A 21190-nucleotide genomic window follows, 5' to 3' on the forward strand; every position below is an offset into this window, starting at 1 on the left:
AATTTAATGTGTAAGTACTAACAATACAGTATAACCAAATGAAATTATAAACTTGAAATTTTGAGTTCAAGAAAAGCAGAGACAGCCAGGTGTGGGGTGCACTCCCGTAATCCCAGCACGGAGGAGGCTGAGGCAGGTGAATCATTGCAAGGTTGAGACCAGCCTAAGCTACCAAAGTGAGCCCTAGATCAGCCTGAAGTGCATAGCGAGACCCTGTCTCAAGAAGACAAAGAAAAGAAGAGAAGAGAAGAAAAAAGAAAAAGAAAAAAAGAAAATCAGAGATGATTGCTGGCACCAAAAAAAAAAAAAAAAAAAAGAAAAGAAAAGCAGAGATGGGTAGGCAGATTTTTCTTTAAACACACGAAACATACATACAATGTCCCAAAATGCCATGATCAGAGGGGAAGGTAAATATTGGCTATCTGAATATTCTATGGATGTATAAAGTACGAGTGAGTTCCTAAATTCTATCTATACTATTCAGAAGCTAAGTGCCAAATCTAATAAAATTAAGTGAATGTATAATCATCAACAGGTTCTTTGTGTCCCTGGAAATTTATTAGAGAAAAGGGTGTTTGTGAAACTGTATTTCAGCCTCTACTAACATCTTCACCTGCATCCCTCTGTGCAGAATACGAACTGCAGTCCACAAAAAGGTAACTGACAGTTCACAAGAAAAGTAGACTTTTATTTTAAAAAACAGATTTTCACACAATTGAAAGAATACGAAGCCAGTTCTTCATTTAGTTAAGTAAGCTTAGTTTTAACCAATTAAATAATGCTGTTAAAGGATAGTTCACTACTTCTCCAATAACTTTTAAAAAACTTACCTCATTTGTTTTAAGCATCTGTGTGACTATAACCAGTAGCATGTTCTAGAAAACACACTGCCTTTTTCTTTCCACTCTTATAACACTGTGGTAAATAACTTTGTGCTTAGAATAAACATTCTTTCTAATGCGTTGATATAGAATATACTGCATGAAGAAAATACCATATCTCTTTTAAGGCAGCTATTACTTTTTCTGCAATTCATACTTCATAGTCAGAAATCTCAAATGTATTCAAAGAAGAAATATTTGCCAAAATACTGCTTAACAGCCTTAATCACTGGTTCTTCTTCACTTCCACTTACTAATTCCTTCCTGTCCTCCAAAGTCCCACTGAAACACTATGCTATACCCCCAACTTTAGAGGTAGTACTTCAGTCATCTCTGCTCAGATTAATAGTGGCTCTGTACAACTAAAACAATTGGTTTCTAAGCCTAAGAATAGCCATATATATATATATATATATATATATATATATATATTATAAAACAAAGGCTTTATAATATAAAACAAAGGCTATAATGCGCATATAAATTATAATGGACTTAGATGACAGTCATTCATCTCAATATCCCCCAACCCAAAAGTCAGAGTGATGAAAAGTAGCTCTGAATTATACCATTTATTAGCAAACAAATGAGAGACAACAATGTAAAATAAACCAAAGGACCAGTTGAGACAAAACAGTTTGAGGGAAAAATAAATGAAGTACCTAAGAGTAATAAAATTATTTTTGAAAACAACTACAAATTTTACATGCTCACACATTGCATAAGTCTTTACACACTTCTCTAACTATAAAACTAATTTTAAAAAGTTGGTTAGTTGGGACTGAGGATTTAGCTCAGCGGCATAAGCACCTGCCTTGCAAGCAGGCAGTCATGAGTTCAATCCCCGGTACTGATAAAAATTTAAAAATTTAAAAAATAAAAAGTTGGTTAGTTAATAGGAAAAAAGAGTACATATACAAATAATAAATTTTGTTTTTAATTAAATGTTTTTTTGATATCTATAGTAGATTAGATGAAGAAAGGAGAGGACTTGGTTTCACCTTAGCAATAATTAATGTTCAAAAGTAAAATGCTCAAAGGAACAAAAAAAATTAAAAATGACCCCATTTTTATTCCCAATGCTACATGGATCTCAAACATGAATTAAAAATTTATACATGACAGAAATCTTGGACATTTTACATAGAGCTACATGGTATTTGAGCATATGGTCTAAAATTTATAATTATCACTATTTCTGAATCAATAAGTCTTTAATCAAGACTTCTAAAGTATATGCCCAAAAAGCTAACATTAAACAAAAACTGTTCTCATTTGAGTGCCACAGAGCAAAAGCACAGCTGTTCATTGTGTTCACCAACTTACAAGTAAACAAACTAGACCAACAGCTCTCCAAACCACCACTACTGTTCTATAACATAAATTAGATTTCTTAAATTCCTTTAAGGGATCATTTAACCAACACTCAAGTAATCAACATACCCCTCTGTTATAGTTGCTATATCGGCCAACCTGAGAAGTTTACAAGTTTAATTAAGCTACATTCAGCTCCTCACTTTGTAAACATCCAGAGTCTGAGTAAGACCAGGCACAGAGACTGTGGGATTCTACATCTGCCCTGAGTGACTGGTAGTCTACTTATAATATTAGGCAGCAGAAGAGGCTTGCTTCCCCCGTCCTTTTGTTCTTGGTGCTTCTGCTGTCTTTTGCCCCCCCCCCTTTTTTTTGTATTTTTCTTTTTTATTGGTACCAGGGATCGAACTCACGACTGCCTGCTTGCAAGGCAGGTGCTTATGCCACTGAGCTAAATCCCCAGCCCCCCTTTCCCCCTTTCAACTGTTGCCTCTGATCATGCCATCCTGACTTGAAGCCAGCTGATTACAGACTGAAACCACCACAAACTGTGAGCTAAAATAAACCTTTCCTTCCTTAAATTTGGGTGTCAAGTATTTTGTTCCAGCAACAAGAAAAGTAACTAACACATACTCTTTCTCAAAAGATTAAAATCTTGCCTTTAGTTAAATTTTTAACACCTAAAATACCTTTTACCTATAAAGTGCCTAAAGAAAGTACACCAGGAAGGGTTGGGGACATAGCTCAATGCACAAGTGCCTGCCTGGCAAGTGCGAGGTCATGAGTTCAATCCCAGGTATCAAAAAAAAAGAAAAGAAAAGAAGAAAAAGAAAGAAAGAAAGCAGGCTATATGACTTTTTCGTTTCATGTGTTTATAGGAGTATGTTTTGTTTTGTCTTGCTTTGTTTTGTTTCTCCCTCTAATATAGAAAGGATAGAAATACATGTAAAGGCTCATGCATGCGTAGAACCTATAAACAGTTTATGAGAACTGATTTTATAACGCATGATGAAATGAACAACTACTTTGAAGAAAAAAGAGACACTACAGTACTTAGTGCTGATCCCATAGTGTCATGATGTGAAATCCAGCAATACTATTATTCTTTTTTTAGAGTGATTTTAGCCTACTTTGGTTTGTTTAATCTTAACATACATGAAGGTATGGATAGCCACATGTATGTTTAGGTGTATAGGATTGATAACCGTATTACTAAGTTTTTGTTGGATAGTTGAACTGTGTGCAGTCTCGCTGTTTGAATGTCCACTTTGTAATGCTTCATTTTTGTAACTTGAACGATTTGTAAGAGAATAAGTAATTATCAACTAGTGATTTCTTACCATTTAATTTTTCCTTGAAATTATGTATTATTTCTACCCTTTTTCTGTTTGCTTATTCTTTCTTTAAATGAAAGAAAGCAAGCAGGCAAGCAAGCATACCAGGAAAAATTGAAGAAAGAAATAAAATGAGAAGATAATAATGGACTTTTTACACAATTTTAAGTCACATAGAGTAGGTTAACAGAGAAAAAAGACAACAACAAAAATCAATCAAAAATAGGACATAAGCAAGATCCTGGGCCACCAGCAAGTGAAAGTTAAACGGGTTCAAGAAAGATAAAAGTCAAATTTAGGTTAATACCAAGAGGTGACCAGAAAGAAATTTTCCAGATTTAGATCTAGCATAATCCCCTGAAGTCTCATGCGTGCAGAGGTAGGATTTTTGGAGGGCAACTGGATCACAGGTGTACTGTACTCATCAGAGCACTGACCCATTGAGGGGTTCACAGCTGTTAAAAGGTTGGGCCTCGTTGAAAGAGATGCATCACCAAGGATATAGCTTCGGAGGGGTATTTCCCTCCCCAACGTCTTCTCCTTAGCTTCCCGGTTTCCGTGACATGAGCAGCTTTCTTCTGCCATGCCTTCTACCACGGTATTTCTGCCTTGAAGCCAGATGACCTGGCTTGAATCCCCGAAATCCTGAGCCAAATTAAGCCGTGGATGATGGTACTCTGTCCCCGTGACAGGATGTGACTAATACACCAGGTTTAGTCACCAAGAACTATCTTCACTCTCCTATCAATTCCACTTCTTTATCAAAGACATTACATATCACTTAAGTAAGCCAACACAGAACAAGAAACTAAATGCAGTACACCTTGGCCTAATGTGACACCTCGTTCTTATTACTCTAACATGCTAACAATTTTGTTCATATGCTTTGAAACAAATAAACAGAATGACACCTACAAAACTGTATCTCTTGTTTTTCTCACCTATATGTAATCTCAGTTATGTAAATACACAGTACATAGTAATTCATACTTGGAAGTTTAAGGAAATCATAATCATATAACAAAAATGTAAAATTTTCATTTCCCTCAGAAACAGCTTTACAAAAAAATCCTATGAAAGTGTGTACTGTCTCCCAAGCAATAAATATGTATTATGACAAAACCAAATTATTTTTTTCCTTTGCCAGTAGATGGTGCTAACCGCCAGATGTGAGCACTATGAGGTTATTGTGCTAAAGATAACCTTGCTTACAAGCAGGTAAAGTACATCCAAACATCATCCTAACTATCAAATTAATTCAAATGAGACAAGTATTTATAAATGCATTGTAAATATTAAAACTTTTAAAAAGACAATTGTATACTATGTCTTTAGGCCAGCATCATTTTTTCATATTTAAGGATCTCAGAGAACAATTTTCCTTTTCCACAGTCCAAAGAAATACACTGCATAGCCACCAACTAAAGGAGATCTCTGCTTTGAAACCCAGCTCCAACTACTCAATACTGTATCTGCGGTACCTTGGACAAGTTAATTCATCCACACCTTCGCTCCATTTCCTGCTAAGGGTAAAAAGTACTCCAGAGTTCACATGAAGTTTAACTGAGAAAATAGACATAAAGCACTCAGAAAAGTGTCCATGACAGTAAGTGCTGATTGCTACTGTTGCTGTCTTACAATGCCTAATGAAACAACCAGAACCAATTAATAATGCTTATCAAAAAAAGAACATAGCAATACAGTGGGTTATACAGCAATAACAAAGAATCACTAAGAATCACTAGTTACAAACAACACACACAGGGAAATCTTATTAATATGTCGAGTTAAAATAAGTTCCAGAAAACTACAGAGTACATGAGTCCCCATTTGAAAATAAGGCCCGTGGCGCTGGAGGTGTTACTCAGTGCTATGCACAAGGCCCTAGGCTTAATTTCCAATACCACAAAAATTGATTAAGTAGGGCTCAAAACTTATTATAAAACTAAAAATGTTTATTCATATACATGATAGCAATTTTTCTAGAAGGTAAGATAAATGCAAACCTTAGGATGGAGCTTATGTGTGGGAAATGAGAGATAGAAGAATATATAAGTATATATACAGTTCTGGTGAAGTCCAGTTCTTAGACTGGGTGTAATGCTGTGAAGAAGTAAATTAATGTAACCACTCTGGGGAATGATTTGCCTGACACTGCCTAAATGATATATTTATGAATCGCTTTCCCTATAATTCAATACATCTACTCATAAGTATATGCTGAGAGAAAACCCTGCTGGTGTATACGAGTAACAGTATACAAAATTTCTTAGAAATATGTTTGACAAGGAAAAACTACAAAAAACTGTCAATAGAAAAATGAACTATTTCATATTAATTCTGCTATGCTATACAGAGATAAAAATCCATAAACTATAACCACACACAATAAGAATGAATCAAAGGAACAGAAGTTGAACAAAACACAAGTCACAGAAAAATATGAATTCATTTATAAAGCTGTATTGTTTAGGGATAGAAACACATGCTAAAACTACATGGAAAAGCAAAAAGTGAAAAGCACAGAATTAAAATAATGGTTACTTCTGAACAGGAAAAAAAACAGGAGGTACATAAACAGTGGGCATCAAAAATAATGTTAATAATTCTGGGAAGATGGTAGTGGCCATATATATCCTAATCTTTTCAAATCCACAAATAAAAACACAAAAAGCAACTGGATAGCAAAACCAAAATCCCATGCACAATTCTTACAACAAAACTATATCCAAAATAAAGTTCTGTAGTCTTGAATTTGAATTAGAAGTATGAACTCCTAAGTTATGTTACCTTTATATTCCTATCTCTGTTCACTGAAAGAGCCTAGAAACAATGACAAACTCAGTAAAATGAACATGTCTAACACAGTTGTGGTTTTAAAATACCATCTCTTACTGTAAGAAACCAGTGCTTCTCAGAGTACTGAGTGGTTCCAAAAGGAAAGTATAAGATGAATCTTACAACAGCAGGCAAGGAAGCTAACCCAAAAATCTCAGCAGCCAATTTTAAGAGGCTTGTACTGACCAAAAATGAGATAATTTGAGCTTAAATAATGAAATATGCTATATTGAAACCCACGAAATGTGCTTGAATGTATAAACTCGTAATTATCTAGTATAATCTTTTAAAAACTGATCATTTTTGGAAGATGACAGAGAACCAGTTCATTATTATGAAAACTGGTAAAGGAAAATAAGCATTTATTCTGACTTTTTTATATGGCTTCTCAAAGAAAGTCAGAAATACCTATTTATGATAATATTCAAACTGATAAAAAGAAAACAGAATTAGACAATCACCATTTTACAATTCTCAATAGGTACACACCGTAAGAGTAAATAGGTCTTAATTTTATTTTTTTGAAAAGCTTTACAGCAAATCTGGACCCAGAAATGACTATCCTATAATAACTGTTAAGCACTAGGTAATAAAATTATAATAATATGCCATGTGACTTCCATAAAATAGTAACAGTGTGCTATTATAATGGTTACTTAAGGCGGGAAAAGAGTTGAAATTGGAAGGAAACAAAGGACTTTTGTGGTGACTTAGGTAATGGTTATAAGAACATATTCTGTAATTCATTAGGTCATGTATTTGGTTTTTGTGGTTTTCTAAATGTTTATAATAAAAATATTTTTAAATGGCAATTTTTCACAGTAAATTTTTTTATTATTTAAAGAGAAAAAAGGAAATAAAAAACATAGTAGTAAAAGGGTACAAGTAATACAGAATTTCAAGAAAAAAATATACAGTAAGAAATCACTAGTTAATAGGTTACATATTGTCATATTAGAAACAGTTGTCCAAATTATAAAATTAAAGCATATAAAGTGGACATTCATACAGTGAGAGTGCAGACAGTTCCATTCAATGATCCAACAAAAGCTCAGTAATATAGTTTTCCATCCTACACACTCAAACATAAATGCAGTTATATCCCTTAGACCACCTTCCTTTCCGCTCTTTTTTACAATAACAATTACACTTTTTGGGTTTTATTACTTCCACAGTTCTTATTACTTTTTTTTTTTTGAAGAGAATAAAACCAAACATGACTAAACAAAACACAGTCAGTTAGAACAGAAGGATGGGCATAGTACATGATGCAAAAATAGAATATCAGGTGATCAAAAATGGTTACCATTGTGCCTTTTGCTATTTTTAGAAAGAGTTGCCTATATCATCAGGTATAACAGAATTGACCAAAACAGTACAGAACAAGCCCAATAAAACCTACACTAGAGACCTTACAGGACTTCAAAAGAAGATAATAGTCAAACCATAATGGGCATCATAGTAAATCTTATTGCCTTCAAAGTGGTTGCCTATACCCTCAAACTTGATACTATCGAACAAAACAGAATATAGTAAAATCAGACAGAACAAGATGGGGAGAGCAATACTGGGGTTCAAATCAGGTTAATAGGAAAACAAAAAAGTTACTATAATATATCCCGCTATTTTTTAATTTAGTTTTCCCTTAATTGAAAAAAAATAAGAAAAAGTAGATTAATTTTTAAAAAGGCGGGGAGACTGAGATAAAGGAGCACATTGTAACAGAACAACACAGGTCAGAACTGAACAATTTTAATCTAAATAACATATATAAGGATTCATTACATCATAATTCTCTATATTTTATATATATTTTAAAGACATTTTATACCCATCCAGTATCACTTGAAATTTTGGGTGGGGGTGACAAAAGGTCTAAGTATGTAGTCTAGGCTTCTCTTGAATTCACTATGGAACCCAAGCTGGCCTTGAACTCATGGCAACCCTCCTACCTCAGCCTCATGAATGTTGGGATTAAAGAAGTACACCACCATACCAGATTTAGTTGAAATTTCAGTAAAGCAAGGTTAGAGAGAAAATTTAACTTGATTGGGATGATAATCTAAATGGCTGAGTTGAAATTCTGACCCTGACATTAGATAACTCTTTAAGCCCTAATCTCTTATGCAAAATGGGAATGAAAAATATGTCATTAATAAATACTTTATTACTACTTCATTGTAGTAAAATACAATTTTTAAATTTTCTATTTAACGTATTGTTTAGCTTAAGTCTATAAAGAATATATTTATAAATGTACAATTTTATTTCAAGAGATCAACTAATCCTGATCTGCAGTTCTCCTTACTCAAATCCAAAAATCCCTTACAATAGGATATAGTAATCCATTTCTTTAGTGTTGTATTCACTGAATCTGTAACAGCACTTGGACCCAGATAACAAAACAAAATTGCTGCTCCAATAAGTTGTTATTCTAGATGAGTGATACAGCCCAATATTAAAAAAAAAAAAAAAAACATAGTATGTCAGGTAGCAATAAGTCTAAGAAGAAAAATAAGAGAAAAATCATGGGATAGTTAATGGAAAGACTTCTCTGATAAAAGAAAATATGAGCTTTCTGGGAAAGAACAATACAGGAAGGAAAAAGCAAGTACAAAGGCACTGAGGTTAAATCATACATTACATGTCAAGAAACGGGCAAGTTCATGTGGTTGAATGCAGTAAGGGGGAAACAGTGCTAGCTTATTACATCAGAGACAGTACAGGAAAAATTCCTGTAGGGTTTTATAGGCCATTATAAGACTTTGCTCATGATAAGATAAAACTTTTGGGCACAGAGTAACATGTTCTAACTTATTTTGAAATAATCTGTTCCTAAGACAAGAGCAGCTAGACCATTTAGGAAGCTACTGAAATTATCCAAGCAAGAAGTGGTAGTTAAAATTCCAAGAACAGAGGTGGAATTGATGGAAAGTATCAGATACTATATATATCTTACTTTTTATATAGTTTTAGCACAATTTATGCCCAGAAAACCTTTTCAAAATGCTGTTACTTTTTGAATATATTGTTATAGAAGCACATTTTTTGCTCTCAACAAACAGAGCACACTGATTTGTATTTTACATTTTCTTCAACACATCAATCCTCTTCAGGATACCTGAGTCTGGATTTACTTTTCTTCACATCAAAACTAAAAAATTAATGTTCAGAGCTCTCATAAGGCTCTAAATCCAACAAAGAGTATGACAAGAACAATTATATATGAGCCACACTACCTGGACTTCTTGTTTGATCAGTCACATTCATGATGTTTATCATGCTGTAACTCTGAATGAGTTGGTTTTTCCAGACCAAATACTTAATGCCCCTTCATGTTTGAAATGTTTCCATTAAAGATACATAAGACAATAGTAACAATAATTGCCTCTAGGGGAAGCAAGATGAGAAAGACATAAAGAGATGTATTTTATCCTTGAACATAAATTTTTTTTTGTCTTTTTCGTTTTTATCGGTACGAAGGACCGCACACTCACGACCGCACACTTATAAGGAAGGCGCTTATGCTGCTGAGCTAAATCCCCAGCCCCTAACATAAAATGTTTTTAAGGGCTGGGGATTTAGCTCAGTGGCCCATCGTCCCCCTGACAAGTGCAGTTGTCAGTTCAATTCCTGGTACCAAAAAAAAAAAAAATTTTTTTCAAGAAAATAAATTCCATTTTACTAACAATTTACTAAACATTTTGTTAAAATATCTCACAGTTCACCAAACTGGCAGCTTACCAGACTGAAGATGCCAGTAAAACATTAGTGTGGTTTGTAAGAAACGTCAGTGGAGGCTCTGCAAGCAGCAAACAGGATAAAATTCCCCCACCAAAGCAGTGTAGCATAGCAGTGAACCAGCTGGAAACAGGATTCTTGCGTGCTACTGCTACTGCTCCTGAAATGGTAAAGTAAAAACACAGTCTGAGATGTTTACATATTTGTTATGCAAGCCCCAAATACCCATCACATTAAAGAAACAAACTTTTTAGAGGAGGAATACAAATCTGAACCTAGCCTGGGCAACTGATTCAGACCCAGTCTCCGAAAAAGAAGAAAGGTGACCAGTGACAGCGCAGTCGGAGACTCTGAGCTCAGTCTACAGTACCATAAAGGTGAGTGGGTGAATAAACGTCATAAATTTATAGTTTTAAACAACTTATTCATATGTGGACCAGTCATGATCAGTGAGCACGTCTTTTGTTATTTAAGGACTAGAAATCTTTTTTAATGGTTGATTTTGGGCATCTTTACAATACTCTGTTCAGGTTTTTCTTGCTGGTTTCCTAGTAGTAGATAATTTGTAAACAACCTTTCTATCACTGTCTCCTTTCATTGCAGGTCTTACTGTAAGGACTCTCAGACAATACGTCAAAGTAATATACCAAGAAAAGCTCAGAAGCCAGGGATACAGCTCAGTGGCACAGCACTGAGCAAGCTCAATGGTTCCTGAGTTCGATTCCCAGTAAAAAAAAAAAAAACCAGAAAGGAAGTTTATAACCTTAATTAAGCATTTCAGAAACTAGTCTAGAAACGAGTAACAAACCCAAAGGTGAAAGGATGAGGAGTAGGTATTTATAGCAGCTCAGTATTAGTACTAACAAATTATTAGAAACGAAAATAACAGCTTAAAATGTATAAACCTTGTGGATACCACTGTGAACAACATCAGAAGATTCCAGATACAGTACACTAAAAACACACTAACATTTCTGAAATATACAACCTGAACTATTCTCATTAAACAAACCCAAATTGAGTGCTAGAAGGGGGGAAAAGTGTAAAATGTCAAGGTCAAGAAACACACAAAAATGAAACAGAACAACAAAATGTTTAGGCATGGTGGCACATGCCTGAAACCACAGTATCCTAGCAAGACGATCACAACCACAAGCCAGGGTGAGTAATTTACCAACACTGTCTAAAAATAAAAAGGGCTGAACAACACAGGTCAGTGCAAAGGCCCTGGGTTCAACCCTCAGTGAGGGGCGAGAAAGAGGCTTATAAAATACCTAAATAACATTCAAGAGACAACAACTGCGGTCAGAGGCATAGTTTAGTAGTCGAGAGTTTATCTAACACTCTGGAGGCCATAGTAAATGAAGGGGCATTAAATATTTGGTCTGGAAAATTTACTTTGTGAACCTAACTCATACAGAATTACAGTAAGTCCAAACAAAAAGTCCAATCCTCATTTAAGAAAAAAAAAAAAAAGATAACTGAATGTAACACATGTCATAATACCCTGCGTAGGAATGAAATAATGATTAAGGACCTTATTAGACAACTGACAAAATCTACGGAATGTGGTTTAGACAATAACATATCACAGTTAAAGTTTCTGATTTTGATAACTCTACTGTGATTCTTAGCACATACGCACTCAAATGTAATAGTAACTGGTGAATGGCCCCAACTCACATTTTTAAAGTGGCTCTCAGAAATAATACACGTGAATTTTAAAATTCAAGCAGAATAGTAAATAAAACAAAACCAGCTTATGGTGAATCTGAGTAAAGTATATATAGGAGTTCCTTAATCATTTATCCTAAAACTTTCCTATAAATTTAAAATCAATGGGAAAAAGTATTAATAAAATAAGGGTGTCCAGAGAAACAGGAGTAATTTATAGAAGTAGAAACTAATTAAACAGAAACTAAAGTAGGCAGTAATAATGGGCAATCAATAAATCCAACCCAAAGCTGCTCTCTGGACAGCCCAATACAATAAACCATTACTATGCAAATCTGAACAAAAGAGTAAATACATATAACATTAGACAGAAAGGAAGTAATTCCATTTAATAAAGTTTAAAAAACTACAAGAAAATAACATGTATTTCAAACAAATAAATATAAGGATGTGTTGAAGTGGACAATGTTCTAAGAAACTATAAAATGGCAAATTCCCTTAATAAAAGCCAGAAACCTGAACATGCAAATAACTATAAAAAAAGAATAGAGGACAAAGACATAGCTTTGCAAAGGTACCAGACCTAGATAAATTAACGAAAAACTTTTACTATTTCTTAATTGCTCATTCTTATGTTTATAACTACTGTAGAGTATAGCAAATGTTAAGGTACTATAGGCAGGAAAGAGTTGCTGTGCCCAAGGCTTCCCACATCTTTAAAACAGACACACACACACACACACACACACACCACAGATCCTCTAAAAAAGAGAAGGAAAATGTAACTCACCTCACAGCATTAACTACAAAGGACTAAACCCACTGCTTAGAATGGCACCTGGCACGTGGTAAGCAGTGACACCAGCTGATACTATCACAGAATAGGGTGGGAAGAGCAAAATGACCCCTTTTTCTCTGTACCTACTATTCACTCACACTTCTCTTTTGGGGGGTTACCATTTAAGTAGATTGTCTTTGCTCTTTCTACAGTCTTTCTCCTCCGCTTCCTGTCTCTCTTCTTCCTCGCCCCTCCCCTTTCCCACCTTTTCTCTGGCTGACCCTGATTAGCCCTGAGATGCATGCTTTAAGAGCTCCAAAGGTAACTGACTGCTCCTGATAAACACATGATTAGAGGGTACTAGCTGGGGTCTCTATCCTCCGCACTCTTTAGCTTCATACTGAACATTTACCACTAGTGACACTCATCACTTATTTGTTAAGCCAAATCCAACTACACTCAGCTTTCCTTTGACCATTAAAACAAAATAAATTTACTAAATGCTTTCACATGAGATAGTCACACACATAACAGTCATTTGTGGTTTTATTAAAGTAATTTTCCTTTTCCTTCAAGTTTCACTTCCTCATTCCTCTTAAGACCTATCAAATTCTCTATTTTCTTCACAAGTCATCTCTCCATTTCTCCACTGTTAATTTTTGAGATACTAAAAGAGATTTTAGTATAAAGCACGTGCTCTATAAATGTTTATCTCTAAAGGTCAGGTATATGAGAAGTGATTCAAAGAGTTTAAGCATAAAATTTCACTACCATTAGTTTCAGACCAGGAGCTGTGACTGTATTAATTTTGTAACCTTTTGATAGGGCTTCTTAAATCTCTCTTAGAATAAACTTAATAGTTTATAAAATGGAAATAATGCATATCTTATGAGGATTTAAAATGAGAAAACATACGTAAGACACATGTTTACACCTAGCACATGTCGGACACTCCGCTAATGGATGTATCTGTTGAATGGACTGATCACTGACAACAGACAACAGAGAAGAGAGATAGGCGAAATGAAACCCTTCTGCCCAAGTCCTCTCAGCCCGTAGCGTAATTCTCCTGAGTGCTGATTCAAAGACTGGGATGAGAATGACTTATCATGGCACGGAAACAGTACCCATAAACCAACAGTCTTAAATCAACAAAACTAACCTTTATTAGGAAAAGAACCAGTGGGGATGTCTCCCTCACATCAGTTTCAGTTAAGATGTTCAAACTATGCTATCAAGAGGATTATTTTCTCCTAAGTTCTTAGCAAAAATTGTTACATTACAACCTGAATCTAATTTCAAGTATAAGGTATTTAAAATACAAATAATCATATGAACTTCAATACTGAAATATTTCAAGAGAAGGAGGAAGTAAGTGGTGAGTCGAGGACGCAGCCAGTGCAAAAGTCCTGCTCTTCACAACGCTCCTGATGCTAGAGGAACACAGCAAGGCAGCGCAAACGGCCACAGCAGCACAGAAAGAAAGGGTTAGGTGTTTAAAGTAAGCTGCGTGTAATTTCCACGTGGCTCACAGTGCAAACCTAGGTTTTTACTTTAACCAAATAAACCAGAAATTGGCAAACTTTTGACAGTAAGTAGTTTGCACTCCCTTGGCCAGTCTCTACTGAGTACTCAAATATGCCAATATAGGGTCGAAACCAGCCAGGGAATATGTAAATTAATGAACAAGGCTGTGTTCCAATAAAATGCTGTTTGTTTTCATCATGCCTTAAAACTGGGGCTGGGGATTTAGCTCAGTGGCATAAGCGCCTGCCTTGCAAGCAGGCAGTCGTGAGTTCGATCCCTGGTACCGATACAAAGGAAAAAGTCAAAAAAAAAAAAAAAAAAAAACCATACACAGAGTCACAATCTACTCCCACGAACTCACTTAAAATCCTATCTATGAGATTCCTCACTCTGGCCAAAATAAATCATTAGGCCATGCTTTAAAACAGTTTTATTAATTTAGTTATAGCAAAGTTTAGTAATATATTTTGAATACATGGCAAATATAACATTTTAAATTTTATTGTACTCAGTCCACTTTAGTTCAACAGTATGTACCTATTTTTAAAAACTAGTTGTACTACTGCTTACTTTCAAAACATTTAACATTCTGCTTGCCAGTGGTTGACACAACTTATGGAAAGAAGCATGAGAAGGCTCTACTTTTGCCTCAACTCCAGGTGTAAAGTATTTTTAAATTGAATATTTTTATTTATATTGAATATTAATATAATTTTGTTTTAATATTTCTGCCTTATAAATTTATATCCTTAAAAACAAGAGGGAAAAAAGCTAATGTATCTCCTATGCCTCAAACATGCTTTTTCATTAAAATTATTAAAAAACAATCATGTAGGCAACAAGATGTCACAGATAATCTGTGACACAATTCAAGGAGCAAGTCTGAATCATAGTGAACCACACAGTCCCATGGACCCACTCTGTGGGCATTTCCCCAGTTCTATAATGTGTAACTAGAATAGATATATTGTACTCGGTAACTGGCACAATCCCCATTTTGATTCTCTGATCCAGAGAAAGAATCACTATGGTAGAAAATATCAAGTAGAAATTAACACAGGAAACAAACAAACAAAAAAAAGACTCAGACATCAGTGTCATAATCAAAGACTTGAAAGTTTAAAATGTACAACTTGCCGGTTTGGGGTCTATACATAAAGCACATCTGTTCTGGGTAAGGACTGAATCATCATGTAGACAGGTAGTAACTCCAGTGCAACTAGTAATTTAAAATGCATACTTTTATCAGTCAAATAAGTACAGCTTTTATAACCTATCAAATGCTAGGTTATAAAAGCAAATACTTTTTTTCTCCATATTAATTTTCAAAAATAACAACAAAAGAAAGCAACAAAAAACCAGAAGCAATTTGTATTTTTTTTGTTTGTACCGGGGATTGAACTCACTATCTCACGTTTACCAGGCAGGTACTTGTGCCACTGAGCTAATCCCCAAGGCCTGCAATTTGTATTTTGTTAAACTCTAACCGCCTTGCTTCAGGTCTATGTCAACTCTCCAACAGAGATCACACAGATTTTGCTCATATTGAGAGTCCACACAGTATCATAGTAATTGGACTTGATGACCAGAAAGAGTACTGTAGACATCTTACTAAGATATATGCAAACCAGAAAATGGGATGTTAAACTCTATTCCTGGGTGTCTGTTATCAATTGAATCCAGTCAGGAGACAGAAAATACAACAGTATTTTATTAATATAAAGAACTAAATAGATATAAAACTATTAATTAGGTGAGTCAAAGATAGAAAAGCAAATACTGTCATCACAAAGGTTATGAGACACAGAAAGCAATTTCTACTCCAGGGGAACAAACAAGAAACTCAAATTATTAAAATTTAAAAGCGTCAAGGAAAAATTGTTTCAAAACAAAACTGAGATCCCTGAGGAAACATCTATTGATGATACAAATAAAATACTGAGGATAAAGTTGACATCAGCCTACCCCTAGTCCACTAGCCAGTGCGAACTAGACTCTGGTCTCCTGACTTTCAGATCTTTCCACAGCATTCCCTGACCAGCATGTTGTCATGTCACTCAAATATTCTTGCTTTAGTTTTGGGTTTTTTTTTTTTTTTTTTTTTTTTTTAGTATGTATGTCAGGCCTGATGATACACATCTGTAATCCAGCACTTTGGGAAGCTACAACTGTTAATTCCAGCCCAGCAACTTATTGAGAACCTGTCTCAAAATTTAAAAAATTTTAAAAGGGCTAGGAATGTAGCTCGGTGTGAAGGCCCTCAATTCAATCCCCCTAATTGTTCAAACAAAATTCTCTAAACTCACAGAAATATTAATTATAGGTAGTCATTTCTGATATCACACTGGATAGAACCTTTTCTGTTTTTTTAAATCACTTACCAAAAGTGACTTTTGGAATGTCATGAGTGTTCTATTTTTATACGGATATTGATTAAACAAATGTGACCATTCTGAAAATTCACTGAGCTGTGTACTTATGACTTTTGCAACTTTCTGTATATTTGCACATGAGGATTCATAAAGACTGCAAAGTTGTGCTACCATACCTGCACTTATTTGCCCTGATAAAATAAAACAACAGCCCAATAGAAAAATGAGCACAAATATGCAATTTATAGAGTAGCCAAACTGATAAATTTTTAATTCATTAACTCTTTCGTCTCACACAAATTAAAGGAAGAAAGAATGACAAACTGTTCCTGCATTTAATTCCTAAGACAAAGGAGAAATTGTTTGTGATATGGAAATGGCAGAAATTATGGGAGAAAATGATCAAGTCAAATGATTTCTTACTGAGAAATGTAAATATTAAGAAATTAGGAGGGGCTGGGGATTTAGCTCAGCGGCATAAGCGCCTGCCTTGCAAGCAGGCAGCCGTGAGTTCGATCCCTGGTACCAGTAAAAAGGAAAAAGACAAAAAAAAAAAAAAAAAAAAAGAAATTAGGAACATTAAATATACCTGCAAAAAGAGAACACAGAATCGTTGAGAAACCTGGGAATTTACCATACTTGGAGTCAAGACTACCTCTATAATTTAATAAATTGTACAATGTAGGAAGGTTATTTTAGTCCCTTAAAACTATACCTAGACTGTTATATGGATTCAGTAACTTTTACAGAAACGTTTGAGGATTAGAACTATCACACTGAAATATTCTGCGTGTATCTGAAATCAATGATCACGTTATTGTTTAAGAAGGATAGTGCAACTTTGAGACACTACAAAAAAAGGAAAAAGAAAGTGAAGTTGGGTTTCATTAGGCTATACTACTGTCTTTCACTTTGGTATCATCAACATTTAAAGTAGTGCTTAATATAGGATAGTAGCATTTCAATAACTATTTGCTTAATTAAACTATATATGACTTGGGGACTTTTGGGAAGATGCTCGAAGAGGGGTAAGCAGCAGAGAAAGAGCCTCTCTGAGAGTTGCAGTCCAGACACTGGAATACAGCAATAGGAGAAAGACAAGAAGAAAGGAAGTGGGTACCCTTGGATCCAGAAAGGATCTGAAGCAAGAATTGAAGCCCAAAAAAAAAAAAAAAAAAAAGAATTGAAGGCCATGGTGGGAGAGAACCAGAAACTTCAACTTAGAAGAAGGAGGTAACCGTAGAGCCCTTTCCCTGAACTCACTGCGTGGCAGGAGCAGTTCAAACATGCAGACTTCTTGACTGCTGGTACCACCAGAGGCCTCCAGGGAGAGATGCAGCAATGGAAAGGCAGCAATGGAAAGGACAGTGGACATGAAGGACTGCACTAGCCGTGACAGTTCTTCCTGGCATTCCAAGACTGGGGCTGCCTCAGGGTCACAGAAAATACTGTGGGTTTTTTTTTTGTTTGTTGTTTTATTTATTTTTTTTTCTCTTTTTCCTTTTTACCGGTACCAGGGATTGAACTCACGACTGCCTGCTTACAAGGCAGGCACTTATGCCACTGAACTAAATCCCCAGCCCCACAGAAAATACTGTGCACCCTTGCAAAAAGAACCAGGGGCTGAGCAAAGCAGGAAGCAACTTTTCTACTCCAACAAACTAAAGAGGTAGGATCTTTCAACAGACTCAAAACCCAAAACCAGCTACACCTGGAGGACACCTCTGAGTAGACATTTCCTAACGGTTCTAAATACTAGCAACAGGAAATTTACAAGCATCAACCAGGAATTAAACTAAACTATATATGACCTGAGGAGAGGTTAGCAAAAACTGCTGTGGCAGAATTTAAACAATAAACGATTCACAGCAGAAATAATTATAGATTAAATTTTCAGAAGTATGATAGAAGAGACCAACTGGATGTAAATATCCAATGTTTTATTTTAATAAAGATTTAAACAAAAAGAACAAATAAGCTGATGATATACATTTTCTGTTCAAATGGGTTCTCACTAACAGTTACTATAGTGACAAACTCCAACTTCTAACTTTTATTAGGGACAAAAAACGTACACTATTGGCCCCAACTAAACACCTGTAGATAATCAGGTGCCATGATTTAGGAAGAACTAGAGTAATTACAAGACAAATAAAGATAATCTAAGCAAAAAATGAAACAAAACAAAAATCCAATTTATATACTAATGTTTTTATATCTTTGCTAAAGCAAACTAATGAGATGCAACTTTTCTCCAGACCTCAGGTAGAAAGAACTAATCTTCTTTATCCTCTTGGCCTCTGCTAGTATTTTTTTAAGAACTAGGCACAGACTACTTACAAATGGTAAGCTGTAAATAGCAGGAAAGTGGAGACTGCAGTGGTAGAGAACATTTAAAAACTGAGACTAAAACAGTAAAATGCTTGAAAAGGTAAACGTAAGAAAACCCCACTTCTTGCAACTATAGATTTTTTTAAAGGAGAACAAAGACAAATATTCTTATATCCCTGGACACTGAAAACCCAATCCTAACCCAATACCCAAATTACAGGAATGAGAAAAAAAGAAAAAAATTAACAGATTTATCTATTTAAAAAAAGGTAAATTGACTTGACCATGAAATATTTAAAACTACTGCCATAAACAAAGTTTAAAAGACAGCTTTACTACATATAAATACAATATCCATAATCCACAAAGAGTATCAATAAAATAATACAACCTACAGCCCAATAGAAATACGGGCAAATGATAACAAGCAATTTATGGAATGAAATACAAGTGCCCAAAAAACCAAAAAAGCACATACGCATTAGCAACCAGGAGAAATACAAATGAAAAATTTTCTGATCATAAAAATGACAAGAGATGAGGACCTGAAAATAGCCAACACTGTCACACCAAAAACGTTTACTGAGAAGAGTCACACTGTTGTACTCCGTAGCAAATCTCTTTTCTGTCTGCTTCAAATAGAAAGCACATGGATTTTCGCATGTGCTCTTACTCTATCACAAGGCATATAGCCTCCGCAAAACTTAGCTGTACACTTGTGAGAAAACATGTGAAAAGATGAGTCATTCAATCTGCATCAAAAAAAATCGAAAAAAATAACGTGTGAAACTACTATGAAAATAATTTTAACCAGAAAGAGTCACGGAACCCTGTGAGTTCCTGGGCCACACTTGGAGAACTTTCGATTTAGCCAATACAAGAAAATGTCAAATTTTGAATAGGGACTAGAAACAAACCGTACTTTTTTTTAAAGTCAGGGAACCAGTAACCTATGTAATTATCGTCCCTATTTAAATATAGTAATGGTCCTTTTCTCCAGGTTAAAGACTCTATCAGAAAAATGATTTACACAAAAAAATGATTTACAGACTCCAATGAAGTAAAGAACACTTTTGACAAAGATCCAAGGATTTAGAAAACCAGTAGTCCATTAGAGAGTTACAGCACCACTTTTAAACTTTCACTAATCAACCACCTGCAGAACAAGGCGGATCACAAGCAGCATGAACATATGAAAGCAGAGAAACCCTTGCCCTCAAAGAAGAGATTCATAAAATACAAAAGGACAGTAGAATTACTGCAAAAAAGTAAAGCAACGTAAAAACAAACAAAACCTAAATGTAAGACGCAAGAAAACGCAAGTATCGTCCTTTGGTCACAATGTCAAAAAGAATCCAACAGACTGTATTAAGCCCCATATGCCCATTCCACAGATTACAAAACTACGCCAAACGACTGACTTGTGCAATGTCACTCGAGACCTTGAAAGCAATTCTGTCTAACTTGCGATCCGCGGTGTCAGGACACAGCGTTAGGGTGGAAGGCTGCAGTGCCCACGGGCGGCTACAAAGCCCCACACACGTTCCCATCTACTCCAATGGACCAAGTCAGAGACTGTGATCCGGGGCGCTTGGGGGGTGACTTCCCACTAGGGCCAGCGGCGGTGCGGCCCGGAGACGGCCAGAGCCGCGGGCAGGCGTGGGTGGCAGAGGTTCCCACGGCGGCGCGGTCCTCCAGCACCCGGGGACCAGGCAGCGACAGGAACGACAGCGACCGCTCGCCCGCACGCCTCGCCTGGGGCCCCAGGTCGCCACCCCCGGGAGGGATCCCGAGGCCTCTGCCCTACCCGGCCTCAGTTTCCCAGTCTGTACTCCAGGGCCCACCCAGCTGGGTCTCGGCGCCCCTCGCCTAGGTCCCCGGAACCTTGCGGCGGAGGCTGGCGGGCAGAAGGCAGCCCTCGCCAGGAGACCGGAAAAGGGCGCCAGTCCGCGGAGCCCCGCACTCGCACTCACCTGGCTGACGCTTCATTGCCATCACCGACACTAAGTAGTGGGCGATGTCAAAAAAGGGGAACATAGACGTGTGAGAGAAGGCCAGCGTCAGGTCATCCCACGAGGAGCCCATGGCGACTACCGACGGCGGCAGCGCGCCGCGGCGATAGGGTCCCTCCGGCGCGGAGGGGTGGGGGAAGGGACAGCCGCGGCCGCGCGCTTCGTCGCGCGAGCTGCAGCCCTGCGCATGCGCCCTGCCTCCCGGACCGCGCGCGCGCTGAGGGGCGTGGCAGTTGGAAGGGGCGGGGCGAGCGCTTTCCCGGCGGCCTGACCTTTGGGTCTCAAAACTTAGGTCTTGCAACTTCTAGGAGCCCGGCGTGCGCTGTTCTGGGACCCAGAGAACTAGCAGCTGAGCAGAGACAAACCAGGCAGGTTTCTTTCTCTGCAC

General features: G+C 36.4%; 1 protein-coding gene across 1 annotated transcript in view; it reads right to left on the minus strand.

The window, feature by feature from the left end:
* Positions 1-20970, minus strand: part of Tmem38b (transmembrane protein 38B) — a 46867-nt gene extending 25897 nt beyond the window's left edge. Inside the window, exons 1-2 of the mRNA XM_003470912.5 lie at positions 20764-20970; positions 10112-10268 (exon numbers count right to left, since the gene is read on the minus strand). Coding sequence (XP_003470960.1) covers positions 10112-10268; positions 20764-20875 — 269 coding nt within the window. The 5' untranslated portion in view covers positions 20876-20970. The remainder of the gene's footprint in view (positions 1-10111; positions 10269-20763) is intronic.
* Positions 20971-21190: the final 220 nt, after the last annotated feature.

The sequence above is a fragment of the Cavia porcellus genome, unplaced genomic scaffold, assembly GCF_034190915.1.
Source record: "Cavia porcellus strain 051 isolate PalLab524CR breed Dunkin Hartley unplaced genomic scaffold, mCavPor4.1 scaffold_1, whole genome shotgun sequence".
NCBI lineage: Eukaryota > Metazoa > Chordata > Mammalia > Rodentia > Caviidae > Cavia > Cavia porcellus.